The sequence below is a fragment of the Callorhinus ursinus genome, unplaced genomic scaffold, assembly GCF_003265705.2.
Source record: "Callorhinus ursinus isolate GAN/ISIS: 27379988/994484 unplaced genomic scaffold, GSC_fseal_2.0 scaffold41, whole genome shotgun sequence".
NCBI lineage: Eukaryota > Metazoa > Chordata > Mammalia > Carnivora > Otariidae > Callorhinus > Callorhinus ursinus.
In genome coordinates this window covers 1,709,264-1,726,610 of record NW_027397103.1, presented here as the reverse complement: position 1 = coordinate 1,726,610, position 17,347 = coordinate 1,709,264, and the positions used below count along the sequence as shown (strand labels likewise).

Sequence of the window (17,347 nt, the reverse complement as noted above, 5' to 3'; positions counted from 1 at the left end):
TGGCCCCGGATGTTAGCGAGTAAGTTTCTTTGGCCGCTACCGTGTAATCACAGAAAATGACCAGATCTCAAAGAAATAAGTCATGAAGGGTGTTATCAATAGTCCTTGCTCAACCCAAGACGGCCCAAGAATCTCAAGGCCACAAGCTTCCTGGTCAAGTTTTCAATAAAAGACCAGCCCTAAAAACCCTCAGTGGCAACCGGTGTGGGACCCCTTCTCACCCCTCTCAGAAGTTCTCTCACTTCTGAGAACTTTTTCTTTCCGTTCCTGCTCTCACCTTCACTTAAACTGTCACTTCACTTCAACCTTTTGTGTCCGTGAGATTCATTCTTCAACTCGGTGAGACAAGAACCCAGCAATCCTGCAACAAAACTGCAGACAATCTTTCAATTATACTCACATCCACATCTCCTCTCCCGTGTTATTTAAGCGTGAATCCTAGACATCACATCATTTCACTGCTTCTATTGTGAATACAAACAGGTCTTGCTAATGGATAGAATACGATGTGAGGACAAGACTGGACTCAAGGACCACTCCGAGGCTTTGGTCTTGACAACTGCAGGGATGGAATTGTCCTTAAGTGAGACAGGAAGGAAAGACTGGGAAGGGCGCAGTGTAGAATACCTCTAAGCCTCAGTATTCTCATCTGTAAAAAGGGAGAGAGGGCGTCATTCCTACTCTTCCCCCTAAGTTTCTGGGCAGCTGTGAGGACAGGAATCCAATGACATCGTGTGGATAGAGACTCTTGGTGTCAATGCCATGCAGATGCACGGAATTATTAATTTACTGAGGAATAGAAAAAAAATAATTTTATTGAGTTGCAGAAGCAGATCTTAGTCAAGGCTTTTGGGGCAAAAAAAAATATACCCCACCTACTCACATTCACTCAATGAGTAGGTGTTCATTCAATTTAGGTTGATGAAAGGATATAGGGGAATTTGATTTTTTAAAAAGCAGGCAGGTGTAACAGCACCTTGCAGCGTCTCTCCCTGGGGCTGTGTGAGCGCTTCTGATTCTCTCTTGCTTTGCGTGGCTCCATTCTCTGTGCGGGGGGAGGTCTTTTTACTTATATGTACACTTGAGCTTGGGCTGCTCTCTTCCGACCGCATTTCTGCTTAGACATTCACCCTCATTTAACTATACCGGGAACTGCTGTACTTGGTCCCACCCCCCAGGGCTCAAAATCTGATAGGCTAAGTAAAACCAATAGATGGAGTCTACGCTTGGTCAGCTGATCGCTCTTGGTCCAATTCGGTTTGGACAGATGAGTGATGCTTTTGGGTCGGAGCATAGCCTGCTGTACCCACTACAGCATGGGGTGTATATGGGTGAGTGTGGGCAATCAAAGAATGAGACATAGCAGGGGTCATCCCAAACCATGTGGTCTCCAAAATAGCATTGGACCGAGACCCTCACAAAGACAATAGGGAAGAATTCAAAGTCATTCTCTGGTTCATTCATTTCCTCAGCAAGCATGTGCTGAACATGTGCACAAGGCAGGTAGCATTCTAGACCACGGGGACAAAGGAAGAAGGCACTTGTCAAGTCTCATTAGACCAGGGAGACCGATAATCCAACAAAGGAACACAATGAGGGTCCCAAGTGCTTTCACGGAAGTTTGAATTGGGTGTAGGGGCAGGAAATGATGCAGTTGGCTGTATGGGGCTTCTAGCAATGGTTCTCAAACTTGAGCATGCACCAGAATTACTTGGAAGGCTTGTTAAGACACAGATTGCTGAGCCCCACCACCAGAGAACCTGACTCAGGTAAATCTGGGATAGTTGTTGAGAATTTTCATTTCTAAGATGTTCCCAGGTGATGTGCTGATTCTGCAGGTCTGGGGTCCATACTCGGAGAATAATGACTTAGGGCTTTGAGTGTTGACAGATGGAAACACGAGGGAAAGGGATAGTTGAGTAGGTCACAGTGTCACGATCCGGCATTCTAGTGCTCTGGGCCTGCAAGAGTTTTGGCACATCTGGTGTGTTTTGAGAGTGATGGGGAGAGACTGAGAAGTAAGCAAGGGCTCAGTTGTCAAAGACCTTGAATGCCAAGCAAAAGAACTTGAACTTTATTCTACAGGTAATAGGAGCCATTGGAGGACTTCACGCAGGGAAGGGGGCATTCATATTTATGCTTCCGAAAATCACAGCGGTCTGGGTGGGGAAGGGGTGGGTGGGGGAACAGAGCCATAGAAGTCTACATCATGTGCAGCCTGACCATGGGCACTCCTGGGGACCTGTGGCTTTGAAACAGGAGAGCTAGGTTCTTGTCTCACAGAGTCGAAGAATGAATCTCGCGGACAAAGGAGGGTGAGTAAAGTGATAGTTTTATTAAGCAAGGGTACAGGAAAAGCTCTCGGGAGTGGGAGGGGTCCCGATGGGGTTGCCACTGAGGGCTTGTAGGCTGGTTTTTTATTGAGAACTGACTGGGAAACTTATGACCTTGAGTTTCTTGTGCCATCTTGGTTTGAGCATGGACTATTGATAACACCCTTAATGACTGACTTCTTTGAGGTTTGGTCATTTTCTGTGATACTGTAGCCGCCAAAGAAAAATACTGCCGACCATCCCAGGCCAGGTGGTCTGTTCCCTTAACCCTTGTTCACTCTGTCTTAGTGCTTCTGCCTGCCAGGAATAGTCTCAGAGCCTAGCCAGGGACCCCCTATCTCTCCCTGCCTATACCTTAACCCTTTCCTTACTCAGCTTCTCTTCATGAGTATGATGGTGTCACAGTCTTTGATTTGCAGGTCTGAGAGGCTGCGGTGATTCCATAGTATCCGATTCTGGAACTGCAGTACCTGATCCTCCATGTAAGGTCCTCCACCTTCCTCAATCTTCTCTTTCAAGCCACGGATGGAGTCCTCAGGGTGGATGGCATAAGGCTTGCTATGACCACTAAAGTCCTTCACGAAGACCTGGATCTCAGGAGGGAAAGTCTCCAGCACCCGGACGCTCACCTTAGAGAAGATCCCATAATATGCTAATGTCTTCTGACTGCTGAGCAGATGCCGCTCCCCTCCTGGCTCCTGGAAGGAGAGACGCTGTTGCCCGCTGAAACCCCATGTCCTCCTGATCTCGGCTTTCATCTTCCAGATGGGACTGTAGGGGTTCACTGAGAATATCCAGGCCTTCTCTCCTGCCTTTTTCACCGTCACCTGGACATCTCTTGCTGGCTGGAAGGATAAGGATGTCGCATGGTCATGGCTGTTGTCTCCAAAGCCTCCCCTTTCTGCCTAGTGACGATATAATCTATTGCCTACCAAGACACTTAGGGTAGGAAAAGGTGCTATCGATAATTACCTCAGCCAACAGGCATAAACTGGAACTGTGCCAGGCAGAGCAGAACATTTGGTCATCCTAGGCTTACCGTTGGGTCACCTGACTCACCTGACTTGCCTTCTGACTCACCCTGATCAGAGTTAACAACTGGCAACAGTTCTTGAAATAACCACTCCTCCTATGTGAAAATGTTTTAATGAGTCCCGATCTGTCACGGGGGGATAACGTTAGCACCTACTCCATAGGTACATCATAGGGCTGTTCTAGGTTAAATCATTCAACAGATGGAGTCACAGGGACGTATGGTCAAGGATATTCATGTAATAGCCAAAGTCTGGAAGCAGCCTAAAAATCTTTCAGTGGGGCAGTGATCCTAAAAGAGAAGGTACTTTCCTCCATTGGATCATGATATAGCTGTTAATCCAGGGTGACTTGATATCTAGGGCAGTCCACATGTGCGCCCCTTGTCCTGGCATAATGAGCATCACCCCATTTCATGCTCAAAAATATCCTGGTTTGGACTTTATGTTATATGGTCACGCCCTTTTAGGTCTATAGGTGTGGATATGGAATTGTCTTTCTGATAATTTAATTGAGTAACCCAAATAGCCTACTCACTTAAGTAAATAAAAGTAAAAAGGCAAACGAGTTAGACAGGAATGTGCTAGTGTGTGGGTGGCGTATCTATCCCCAGAAGGAGGATAGATAGAAGCAGGACATTGATCAGTGGGTGTTGGGGAGAAGGTCATACCGCAAGCCTGGGGGTCAGGATTTGGAGGGCAACCTACTTTAGTTGTGTGTTCTTTCCAACAGTTTGATTTTTTATTCTTTGCTGAACATGCGTGTTACTTTTTCACAAAACAATAATATTAAAAAAGGTGACTGGGGAAGGTTCTTAGCAAGAGTTGGAAGACTGTTCAGTGAATCTTGCCTCGCGGGAGCCTCCTGGTCTGCTGGACATGCCAGTCAATGGGCCAGGGCTGGGTGGCGGGGCCTTTCCATGCATGAGTCATCCACCTTGCTGGAGCTGCTGCAGATCTGCCTTTGAGGCAAGCCTCAGGATTTCCCTGCAGGCTATGAAATGTGGGAGTGGCAACAAGATTTCTCTGGGAGTAGCAGGTTAGGGAAATGAGATCCCTCTTAGTTGAGCTGATAGCAACATCCTGGTCTTTGAACTCTGGATTCCTATGTAGTGTTCAGACCCAGGACTCCCATGGTCATGTCGGGGAAAGCCGTGCACAGTGGGGCCACACAAGTGATGTTGCTGTCTGCAGTGGAATCCAATGCTCCTTACTGATTATTTCTGGATGCATCTATTAAATCTCTTTCTCTCACTTTTTAAATAAAGCTTATTCTTAAGTTTTTTCAGTAATCTCTACACCCAACACAGGGCTTGAACCCACAACCCCAAGAGCAAGAGTCGCATGCTCTTTGACTGAGCCAGCTAGGTACCTCTTAAATCTCTTTTTTGGACAGCAAGAAGTTGAGCTTTCAACAACCTATAATAGGGAAAATGTAACCCCACAGGGTATATGTATGTGATGAATTCTTTGTTATATCTCTCTAATGGTTACAGAGCAGGGCAGAAACTGACTGCCCATTTTACGGATGAAAGAACTGAGGCCCAGATTCTTAGAGCAGAAGGGGAAGACTTGCACACCTGGTTGGCTGGGACATCTCCATGGAGGGAGATGTTAACCTGTCCTGGGGTCTTAGAGGTGCTGTGGCCAGAAGTTGAGGGGATTCACCGGTGTGTGTGTGTGTGTGTGTGTGTGTGTGTGTGTGTGTATGTGTGTGTGTGCTGAAGTAAGGTCAGCACTGAGTCATGACTGAGGGGTGGGGGTGATTGTACCTGTACATGCCAGCCCTGGCTGGGGTCTTCAGTCCAGCAGCAGGCCTGCCTCAGGCAGTGAACAGCCTCTCTGGCCACCAGGTCCCATCCCTTTTTACTTCCCAGGTTGTTGGTAGGATCAGCTGGGTCCAGGATAACTGGCCTGGGAGAGAGAAAGGGAGTGGATCTCCAACACACTTAGGACTCTGGTGTCTGTCCTTCAAGTCTATGGGACTGTGCATGCCTCTGTGTAGGGAGGCCTTCTTGCAACCAAACCTCTTGGTTCATGATAAGAGGTGTAACCCAAGTTGACCCAAACAGAGTGAATCTCGGGGATTCTCTTTAGAAGGCTAGGGCAAAGGTACTCTCCCTGTTGTAGTGGAAGGGATGAGTGCAGATGAGACTGGAACTGATGTAGTCATGTTAGTCTGAATTCAAAGGCAAAACCCAGGGAAGGGCAGGGCTGAGCAATTTCACAGGATGGGACCCTGATGAAATAGCAAACATCTGGATCACACCATACCTGAAGCTTCATTTATCCTTGGACTTCTCAGTTCCAAAAGCCAATAAATTCCCCTTGTTTAAAAAACTGTATGAGTTGGGTTTTCTGTTCCTCGCCGCTGAAAATAATGCACCCAACACACTCACCTGCGTTCCTTCAACTGTTGTTTGAGATAGATTCTGACAGTCTCATTTTGGAAATCATAGTACTTGGTCCAATATATGCAGATGTTTTCATAATCTATGAGGAGTTCCATCACAGCTCTAAACCCTTCACCCAGGTTGAAATTGTTGCTTTTGTCTGTACTTATTTCCCAGGCATAGATGGTCAGTAGCTCCAGAGCATATTTTGGGGGCAATGCTTTGTTTTGATATTTACGTTTCAAGTACTGCGGGGTTGGGGGGAAAGGGGGGAGAGAATAAATATGAGATGCTATCCTGGAAATTGAGAATTTCCAGGTTTCTCTGTTTCCAGATCCCAGTAATACTTTGTCAATTTAGGGAACGCCTGGCTGGCTCAATTGATAGAACATGGGACTCTTGACTTCAGGGTTGTGAGTTCAAGCCCCCTGTTAGGTGAAGCACTTGCTTTAAAATAAATAAATAAAAATAATAAAGAAAAGAACTACTTTGTCAACTCCATTTTATATCTGGGTTATGTAGCACATCCATGAAATTTGAAATGGGTCTAGGAGCTTGGTCTCTAGATGGATTACATCCTGCAGCCATCAAAATTTCAAATTGAAGCCTCTCATGGACCTTCTGGGCCTCATCAATCTATGTTTTTGAGTTGCAATGGGGGAGGCAATGCAATATAGTGAATATAGGCTCTAATTAAAGAAAACAAAAACACACAGACACACTGAAAACATAACACAAAATCAGAACAAATGGAAAGATGGAGAAAGAGTAATGTGTGAAATTTTCAGTTCTTCAAAAATTAATTTAGAAATTTATTGCAGTTACAATTTGAGTCCCACCAGTTTTTTAGTGGGAGAAAAATGATCTTAAGATTCAAATTCGGTAGTAAATGCTTAGGAAATCCAAGAAAATTGTGAGAAGTAAAAATAGAGAGGTTGGTATTTGTTTTCTCGGATATGTCTTATAAAGCAGTTGTCACAAAAACAGTATGTTTTTGGTGTCAGAATAAACAATAGCCAAGTGTAACAGAATGGCTAGCCCAGAACTAGTTCCCAGTAGATACAAAAACTTAACAAAGACTGACAAGGGTGATGGAAGATGGGAAAAAAATGCATAATCCAACAAATGATGCTGGCACAATTTGTCCACCATCTAGAAGAAAATAAGGGTGATCCTACTGTCTCACCAAATACCAAAATATTTTACAAATGGAGTGAAAGGATATATGAAACACAGTAGAAAAAAATTAAAAGACCACCCACACACTGTGAGCAAGATAGAAAACCCACAACCTAGAAAAGTCAGACCTATTTGTGTGTGTGTTTTTAAGTAATCTCTACACCCAATGTGGGGCTTGAATGCACGACCCCAAGATCAAGAGTCTCACACTCCTTCAACTGAGCCAGCCATCTGCCCCTCTTTGGGTATTTTATTTTATTTAAAGATTTATTTATTCATTTTAGACAGACAGAGAGAGAGAGAGATTGAGTGAGCATGGGGCGGGGCAGAGGAAGAGGGGGAGAGAGAGAGAGTCCTCCAGCAGACTCCCCGCTGAGCATGGCGCTTGACTGGGGGCTGGATCCCAGGACCCAAGACCCATGACCTGAGCTGAAATCAGGAGGCTGCCCCTCAACTGACTAAGCTACCACCGCTTTGTGTATTTTAAACATTAGAAATAATTATGTTGTCAGAGATACTATAATTAAGGTCCGTAGAGGAGTGATCTATTGGCGAAAACATTTGTAACACATGAGAAATAATAGTAAATATCTACATGATTTACAAAAAGGTCTTAAAACTGATAAGAAGACAAAAGTCCCAATGGAAAAAGATGCAAAATATGTTAACAGGTTAACTCCCCAAAGTTCAATTCCAAAGGTCTCATTTTGGAAATCATAGTACTTGCATAGTACTTTGCATTTTTGCAAAGGGTGGACTACAGGGTGGGCAAAGGGTGGGCATGAGCAGTGGGAACACAAAGAGAGGAATGAAGGCATAGTCTCCAAAAATGTTTTTGGTGTCATTTCAGGCATTTCATGTGAATTTTACCTTCTTTTTTATACTTTTTTTCATTACTTGAATTTTTCACGAGCCCAATGTAATATTCAAATAACCAGAAAAAGTGATTATTATGAAATAAATTATTATTCTAAAAACTAGCCTTGTTGATTAAGAGCCCACAGCTGGGCACCTTTGTGTTCAAATCTCAGCCCACCTTTAGCCCTTGAGCCTCAGTTTTCTCATCCCCGAAATGGGGCTAATGTATGATACCTACATTACAGAGCTGTTGGAAAGACGGAGAAAAAATATGCAGAGCACTCAGTATAGATCATGGAAGACAATTAATGCTCAATAAACAGTAGCTTTCTACTCATTGCTGTTATATTAAATGCCTGAGGTCTGAAGTCTGTGGAAAATCACATTGGTGGGGCACCTGAGGTGGCCCAGTACCTTACACATCTGACTCGATCTTGGCTCAGGTCATGATCTCAGGGTTGTGAGATAGAGCCCTGCCTTGGACTCCTCATTCGGCTGGGAGTCTGCTTAAGATTCTCCCTGCCCCCAGCCGCCCCAAGCAGGCACTTTCTCTCTCTCTATGTATAAAAGGAGGGACACCTGGGTGGCTCAGTTGGTTAAGCGTCTGCCTCTGGCTCAGGTCATGATCCCAGGGTCCTGGGACTGAGTCCCGCATCGGGCTCCCTGCTCAGCGGGGAGTCTGCTTCTCCCTCTTGCCCCTCACATGGCTCATGATCTCTCTGTCCCTCTCTCTCTAATAAATAAATAAAATCTTAAAAAGAAAATGTTAGCATGCGCCCACCCTCTCTCTTGTCCCTGCACCTCCCAGCCCGGCACTTCCCAGCTCCGCAGCCCCGCTCCCGCCAGCCCTGCTCCCACCAGCCCGGCTCCCAGCCCCGCACCTGCAGGTACCAGTGCTTCACCAGCCGCAGGAGGTCCTTTAGCTTAACAGGTCGACTTTTCACAAAGTGCCTCTGCAACTCTGTGAAGCTTGGCGAGAACTCTCCAGGCGTGGCATGACTGGTTATTAAGTTTTCATAGATTTCTGGTGATGGTTTAGAGTCCGGGCAAAAATGCCCTAGGAGAGAAAAGGACCTGGTTTAAGAAAATCCACCCTCTGAGGAGAAGAAGTTGGGAAAAAACTGCTAGGTGTAGAGGCCTCATAAATTATCTCAGGCAGTCCTCACTACTGCATTCCTTTTCCCGTTTTATATCAAAACAGGTGGAAGCTTATGGGGTTTGGTAGCCCCCTCAAAAGTCACAGAGATTTTAAATAACTGGCATTGGCCAAAGACGTACCATGTGGCAGGCAGTAGGCTAAGCTCATGAAATCCTTAGAACAGCTCCATGGAGTAGGTAAAATTACATGGAACCATAAGGAGTGCCATTTTTGTGGATCAAACATGGTCAAATATTGTCAATTTCCTATGGTTCAACCTGATATTATCCCATTTAACAGGTTGGTACATTGAGTCTTAGAGGTGTTAGATACCTTACCCAAGATCACAGTAAGTCTTTTTTTTTTTTTTTTTTGTTAAAGATTTTATTTACTTGACAGAGAGAGAGGGAACACAAGCAGGGGCAGAGGGAGATGGAGAAGCAGGCTTCCCGCAGGCAAGGGAGCCAAATGCAGGGCTCGATCTCAGAACCCAGGGATCATGACCTGAGCCGAAGGCAGACGCTTAACAACTGAGCCACCCAGGTGCCCCCACAGTAAGTCTTAAAGACAAAATTAAAAGACATTAAGAGCCCTGTTTTTAAAATGATTCCAATCTAATGCTAACCCCAAAGATCTTGAAGTGCTTGCTTGCCCTGGTGTTTCCCAGAGGGTCAGAGACAAGTGTCCTCCTTAGGCTGGGTGGGAATCCAGAAGTCCCCTATCTCCCCAACATGGGACATGGCAGCACATGAGTTTATGGAAGGACTTAACTTCAAGATACAGTTCTAGTTGCAGCCCCCCAGAAAAAAAGCGAACTCTACTCTTTCTTCCCTGGTTTCCACTTTCCTAAACCTCCCCCAAGGCTGGGTTGGTGAAGGACCCCTGACTAGTTTCTCTGGTCCCAAACCCATCATTGTCTTTACCCAGAGCATCATAGGCTGGGAGCACATCCACTCCAATGGCTTCACTGTTCTTCCTGGGCTGGACCTGGAAGGACAGGGAGCGGGGGACCCTGTTCGTCTCTCTCCACGGGACCATGGTGATGCTGTAGGCCAGGCTCCTGCTGTACTGAGTCAGTCTCTTCTTGATGAAGCTGATGATCAATCTGCGGTGCTTTGCCTGGTCTTGGAAGCTGGGGAAACAGCTCAAGAACAAGACCAAGTCCACATCGGAGCTGTAGTTCAATGTTGTTCCCTTCCCAGAGGAGCCACCCTGTGGAGGAAATTAGTGTTGAAGCTTCACCTCCCTTGGAGCCTGAAGCTTTGAGGTCGGGGTGAAGCCAGAGGCACCCATATTAGGCTGTTTACATAGGTGCCAAAAGGAGCCCTTGGTCTCCTCCATACATGGTGGACTTTGCTGACCTCATCTTTTCATTGATTTAGACAAAATAAGTACATGATTAACTATTCAAAGGATGTAAATGAAATGTAAAACTCCACTGCACCTGAGGCCCTAAGCTCCTTCGGCAGAGGCACCCATAGTTACCAGCTTGTTATATATCATTCCAGAGACGTTTGATGCCTAAACCCATGGTGTGCAATATGGTAGCCAAGAGCTACATGTGGTTATTTACATTTGAATGAGATGAAATTTATAAATTCAGTTTCTCAGCCATACTAGCTTCAGTTCAAGTGCTCAACAGCCACCCACAGAGAGCGATGGGCAGTGCATGTATAGAACATTTCCATCACTAGGAAATTTCTATTGGACAGCTCTGGCCTAGACAGACATACTTTTACATATATATTTTGTATATACATCTTGTGTGTGTATGCACAAATATATTTTTTGGACATTGTGTGTGTGCATGTGTGTATATGCAAGGATGCTGGAAACATGGCGCATCGGTAGCATACGTGTTCATAGAATGGGGCCCAGCCATAGCCTTGAAAGGTGCATCATAAATCTTTCCTCCTGGATAAGAAACAAGCAGGAAAAGGAATTTAGATGTCATGGATAAGCATCCAAATTCATGGACAAGGTGATGATGGAGTTCCCCCATTAGAGGGGGACTGAGGATGATGGAAAGTCCTGCCTGCCCTTAGTTCATTTGCAAATGATCTTCCTCTTGCCTGGTCCTTTCCCCCACTTAGTGCTGATGCCCTTGCAGAGAATCAACCAGAAAACTACATGTTCCTAATATTTGGTCAACGGAAATCTCAACAAGAACAGCAGAAATTATTCCCTCTTTATCCAAAGTGTAGAAAGGCAGACACCGTCCTGGGGAATGCTATTTTTAAAGACTCACACATTTCAGTGGTTGTTGCTAATGCCTGCAAAGCACCTTCAACCTCTAAATCCCCACAGTTCTGAGGGGTTGTCTCTGCTCCTTGTCTGGATAAATAACACTGAAATGAACATGTCCTCTGAGGAAGGATACCTGGGGGTCTCCTTTAGTAGGCAGGGAAGGGGGCTGGCCCTTCTCCTCTCTCCCATATACAATAAGTTGTTTTTTATTTTGAAATAATTATAGATTTATAGGAAGATAGTTTAGAGAGGTCTGCTGGGCTCTTCATCCAGTTTCCTCCCAGGGGTCACATCTTATGCATATATAGCCAGGAAATCAACACTGATACAATGTATGTAGTTCTAAGACATTTTATCATATGTGTAGATTTCTATAGTCACCACTGAAATCAAGATATAGAACTATTCCATTCTACTTTCTCCTTCAACTCCTTTAGAGTCACACCCACCTCCCTCCCCAGACCACCGCAAACCCTAGAAACCACTGATCTGTTTTCCATTTCCATAATCCTGTCATTTCAAGATTGAAACAAATACAATCATACTGTATGTGACTTCTAATTTTTATTTATTTTTATTTAAATTCAATTAACATATAATGTATTATTGATTTCAGAGGTAGAGGTTAGTGATTTATCAGTCTTATATAATACCCAGTGCTCACTACCTCATGTGCCCTCCTTAATGTCCATCACCCAGTTACCCCATCCCCCATTCCCCTCCCCTCCAGCAAGCCTCAGTTTGTTTCCTGAGATTAAGAGTCTCTTATGGTTTGTCTCCCTCTCTGATTTCATCTTGTTTCATTTTTTCCTCTCTTCCCCTATGATCCTGTTTTGTTTCTTAAATTTCACATATCAGCGAGATCATATGATAATTGTCTTTCTCTGATTGACTTATTTCGCTTAGCATAACACCCTCTAGTTCCATCCACATTGTTGCAAATGGCAAGATTTCTTTTTTTTTGCTGGCTGAGTAGTATGCCATTGTATATACATACACCACATCTTCTTTATCCATTCATCTGTCGATGGACATCTGGGCTCTTTCCATAGTTTGGCTAATGTGGACATTGCTGCTATAAACATTGGGGTGCAGGTGCCCCTTTGGATCACTACATTTGTATCTTTGGGGTAAATAGCCAGCTGGGTTGTGGGTTAGCTCTATTTTCAACCTTTTGAGGAACCTCCATACTGTTTTCCAGAGGGGTTGCTCCAGCTTGCATTCCCACCAACAGTGTAGGAGGGTTCCCCTTTCTCCACATCCCCGCCAACATCTGTGGTTTCCTGACTTGTTAATTGTAGCCATTCTGACTGGTGTGAGGTGGTATCTAGCCTTGTATCTCCCTGATGCTGAGTGATGGTGAGCATTTTTTCATGTGTCTGTTGGCCATTTGTATGTCTTCTTTGGAGAAATGTCTATTCATGACTTCTGCCCATTTCTTGATTGGATTATTGTTTTTTAGGTGTTGAGTTTGATAGGTTCTTTATAGATCTTGGATACTAGCCCTTTATCTGTTCAGGTTTTCTATTTCTTCCTGTTTCAGTTTTGGTAGTTTATATGTCTCTAGGAATGCATCCATTTCTTCCAGATTCCCTAATTTGTTGGCATATATTTGCTCATAGGATGTTCTTATAATTGTTTGTATTTCTTCAGTGTTGGTTGTGATCTCTTTTGTTCATGATTTTATTTATCTGGGTCCTTTCTCTTTTCTTTTTGATAAGTCTGTCTAGGGGTTTATCAATCTTATTAACCCTTCCAAAGAATCAGCTCCTAGTTTCGTTGATCTGTTCTACTGTTCTTTTGGTTTCTATTTCATCGATTTCTGCTCTGGTCTTTATTACTTCTCTTCTCCTGCTAGGTTTAGGCTTTATTTGCTGTTCTTTCTCCAGCTCCTTTAGGTGTAAGGTTAGGTTGTGTATTTGAGAACTTTCTTGTTTCTTGAGAAAGGCTTGTATTGCTATATACTTTCCTCAGGACTGCCTTTGCTGCATCCCAAAGGTTTTGAACAGGTGTGTTTTCATTTTCATTTGTTTCCATGAATTTTTTAAATTCTTTAATTTCCTAGTTGACCCATTCATTCTTTGTAGGATGCTCCTTAGCCTCCATGTATTTGAGTTCTTTCCAAATTTCTTCTTGTGATTGAGTTCCAGTTTCAAAGCATTGTGGTCAAAAATATGCAGGGAATGATCCCAGTCGTTTGGTACCAGTTGAGACCTGATTTGTGACCCAGTATGTGATCTATTTTGGAGAATGTTCCATGTACACTTGAGAAGAATGTGTATTTTGTTGCTTTAGGATAGAATGTTCTGAATATATCTGTGAAGTTCCTCTGGTCCAGTGTGGCATTCAAAGCCCTTGTTTCCTTGTTGATCTTCTGCTTAGATGATCTGTCCATTGCAGTGAGTGGGGTGTTAAAGTCCCCTACTATTATTGTATTATCAATGCATTTCTTTAATTTTGTTAATTGGTTTACACACTTGGCTTTTCCCAGGTTAAGGGCAGAAATATTTACAATTGTTAGATCTTCTTGTTGGATAGACCCTTTAATTATGTTATAGAGCCTTCCTCATCTCTTATTACAGTCTTTGGTTTAAAATCTAACTTGTTTGATATAAGGATTGCCACCCCAGCTTTCTTTTGATGTCCATTAGTATGATAAATGGTTTTCCATCTCCTCACTTTAAATCTGGAGGCGTCTTTGGGTCTAAAATGAGTCTCTTGGGGCACCTGGGTGGCTCAGTTGGTTAAGCATCTGCCTTCGGCTCAGGTCTTGATCCCAGGGTCCTGGAATCGAGCCCCGTGTTGGGCTCCCTGCTCTGTGGGGAGCCTGCTTCTCCCTCTCCCTCTGCCTGCCATTCCCCCTGCTTGTCCTCTCTCTCTCTCCATCAAATAAATAAATAAAACCTTAAAAAAAACACAAAATGAATCTCTTGCAGACAGCATATCGATGGGTCTTACTTTTTTATCCAATCCGATACCCTGTGTTTTTTGATTGGGACATTTAGCTCATTTACATTCAGAGTAACTACTGAAAGATATGAATTTAGTGCCATTGTATTACCTGTAAAGTCACTGTTTCTGTATATTGTCTGTTCCTTTCCGGTCTATGCTACTTTTGGGCTCTCTCTTCACTTAAAGGATCCCTTTTAAGATTTCTTGGAGGGCTGATTTGGTGATCACAAATTCTTTCATTTTCTGTTTGTCCTGGAAGCTTTTTATCTCTCCTTCCATTCTGAATGACATCCTAGCTGGAAAAAGTATTCTTGGGTGCATATTTTGAGGGGGTTTCTCTGTGCCTCCTGGACATGGATGCCTGTTTCCTTCCCCAGATTAGGGAAGTTCTCTGATATAATTTGCTCCAATACACCTTCTGCCCCTCTCTCTCTTCTGGGGGAGAATAAAGCTCCTGGTGAGGGAGGGGAACCGAGAGCTTTGCCGTTTTGTTGTTCCAATCCAGGGTTTTTTTTTTTTTTTAAATAAACTCTTTTGCAGAACTATCTTGAGCATCCTGAGTGTGGGCCCCCTGTGGATTGGCTACTAAGGTGTGCCAATCAGGGCTTTGATCATGCACCGGTCTACCTATCAGGTTATTGTTACCGTGTTGGAGACCACCTGTCTCAACTTGTGATATTGATCAATGTTTTGTGGTTAATTGTTTTGTTTCAGGATATTTTGTAAGAGTCACCCCTACAGAGGCTGTTAGACAGGATGCTATTGTGGTCTTGTCTAAACTGTAAAACAGGATGCCAGCGTGGTTTTGTTCTAGCTGTCCTGGCTCCCTGTTTTCTTGTTGGGGACTGTGGCCCTGAAACCTAAGTGTCCAATTAGCTCCTAACAATACCACCCCTAGGTAAAGCTTGATTTACTTAAGAAATTAGATATATGAAAATTAAGGGAAGCCTCACAAAAAGGAGTCTGAGACCAGAGGGGGAGGCCAGTAGGGGGAGTGGTACCAACTCCAATTATAGGAATTGTCAATTACAGGCCCCAACAGAATTGTAAACCTGAGGAAACATCAATTACAGTCCCCAACAGGAGCCTTTAGAGCAAGAGCGAGAGAGCACGAGAGAGAGAGAGAGAGAGAGAGCACGATCGGAGGGAGGGGCAGAGAGGTAGGGAGAGGGAGGACTCCGTGCTGAGAGTAGAGCCTCAGTGCGGCTCTATCTCCCCATCTCCCGACCCTGAGATCATGACCTGAGCGGAAACCAAGAGTCCCATACTTAACCAACTGAGCCGCCCAGGCGCCCCTACAGGTCTTCTTAAACAAGAAACAAACACATACATTTTATAAGAGACTTGTTATTCACATTCCACCTGTCACCCGGGCAATCAGCTGGATCCCCAATAATCACCATCATCCTCCTTCAGATTTGTAGGATAATTTACAGTTTAAAAGCACTTTCCCACAGTTTATCTCATCTATTCCTTACAACAGATCTGGATTAAAGAGGGGGAGTCCAGAGATGAAACGAACTCTCCCCCAAGGTCACATGGTCCCCAAGTAACAGGTTAGGATTCAAACTCAATCTTAAGTCCCCAGGTGCTCACCTTCACCACCTTCAGCACCCTGACTTCTTGGTCTAGAACCAGCTCATCTCGGAAGCACTGTTCCCGGAAGAAATGCTCAATTCTCTGCCAGGTATCCTTCACTTCCTCCTTCCAGTCCTCCTCGGGCTGAAGTTTCTGCCCCACGAAGGCAGACAGCTTGTCTGCAGGGGTGTCATACAGGGCCTGAAAGAGTGCCATCTCTACCAGCCCAGGCGGCCCCTCGGGATAAATTCTCCCGGCTTCCGCCTTGCCCTGCAAGGGGGGCTAGCCTTTCTCCAGAGGCTGAAGGGCTGGGAAGCACATTCTATCCCTCCTCAGTCCCACAAGCCTGTTCCCTCCGATTCTTTCTTGCTCACGTCTTTTGGAAACCGAAAGTGAATTTGTTGAACTGTAGTTTTCTTTCAGTTTAAGGCTGTCAGGAAACAGGGCTGAGTGTAGAGCCAAACGCCCTCTGCAGATCACTCACAGACTCTCAGTGTGAGCATTTCCACCCCCTCCCTCCGCCCCGGGGCCTGGAGCTGGCCTCCCCACCCCCATGCCCCATTTCCTGCTGCTTGGAGGGGAGACCCCCAACCCCTACAGGAGCTGAATTGTGTCAACTCCTGGGGGTAAGGAGGTGCTGATGCCTGGGTGAGAAAGTGGGGGGCTTGGGCTGAGCCGGAGAAGTCCTGGAGCCAGGCCCAGAATGAACTGAGAGCTCTTTCTTTCCTAAGAGCAAGGGGAAACACACCCTTGATTTGCTGCTTTGTTCCTTAGGTCCAGGTGAAGTTCACCTTATCCCCAGGATGTGCAAAAAATAGCAGAGATCGGTGTTAGGAATTCAAAGCTGCCCTCATCCCAACTCCCTCAACAAAATGCCAGAAAGATTTTTCTTCTCTTTTTTTGTTAATGGCAAAAATAAGATTTTGCCACTCATTGAAATCATAGGTATGGAGCATGTTTGGGGAACCCATGACTATGGGGAGGAGATTGGGTTTTGGAAACACGGACGTATAAGGTGCGCTGAGGGGGCAGGAGCAGCTGATGGCTGGCTGCACAGGCCAATCCAGATTTTGTGGGAGGGATAAAATCAGAAGATGCACATAAAGTGCCAAGTCCAGAGTCCACAACATAGGGGCCGATGTGGGGCGCCTGGGTGGCTCAGTCGGTTAAGCGCCTGCCTTCGGCTCAGGTCATGATTCCAGGGTCTTGGGATTGAGTCCCAGGTCAGGCTCCCTGCTTGGTGGGGAGTGTGCTTCTCCTGATCCCTCTACCCCTACCCCTCTGCTTGTGCTCTCTTTTGTGCTCTCTCTCTCAAATTAATAAAATCTTTAAAACAGAAAAAAAAACAAAACATAGGGTCTGATGTGTCAAGGATACTGTGGGTTTCTTTATGGTTTTGTTTGTTTGTTTGCTTTGCCATTCTTATTCCATCTTGTTCAAGGCAAGTATTTTTTCATTCTTACACATTTTATTTTAATAAAAAAAATAAGTCATCTCATATCAGGATCGATCATTTACTGCTCTTCCAGCCTCCTATTTTCCAGAAAGAAGCAATGTAATGCAGTGAAAATCAAGATTTATACACATGGGATTGATTTTACTATTCTCCGAATTTTGTCCTCTTCTATTACTCACTCT

The 17,347-nt window shown here is 44.7% G+C and overlaps 1 protein-coding gene across 1 annotated transcript; it reads right to left on the bottom strand.

Moving 5' to 3' along the window:
• Window positions 1-2,315: 2,315 nt before the first annotated feature.
• Window positions 2,316-16,113, bottom strand: LOC112837202 (2'-5'-oligoadenylate synthase-like protein 2). The gene is made up of 6 exons (XM_073880997.1): window positions 15,728-16,113; window positions 9,856-10,144; window positions 8,676-8,851; window positions 5,764-6,005; window positions 5,137-5,278; window positions 2,316-3,178 (listed from the first exon to the last, which is right to left on the bottom strand). Exons 1-6 carry the CDS (start codon window positions 15,923-15,925, stop codon window positions 2,705-2,707), a joined length of 1,521 nt encoding a protein of 506 aa, XP_073737098.1. The 5' UTR covers window positions 15,926-16,113; the 3' UTR covers window positions 2,316-2,704.
• Between the last annotated feature and the right edge of the window lie 1,234 nt (window positions 16,114-17,347).

Excerpts from the sequence above, each read along its gene's own strand:
- LOC112837202 (XM_073880997.1), bottom strand. The coding sequence starts at position 15,925 with ATGGCACTCTTTCAGGCCCTGTATGACACCCCTGCAGACAAGCTGTCT. Across the intron at positions 6,006-8,675 it reads TGAAGCACTGGTACCTGCAG|TACTTGAAACGTAAATATCA; the intron begins GTGCGGGGCTGG and ends CCAACCCCGCAG. Across the intron at positions 3,179-5,136 it reads GCCAGGGCTGGCATGTACAG|CCAGCAAGAGATGTCCAGGT; the intron begins GTACAATCACCC and ends TTATCCTTCCAG.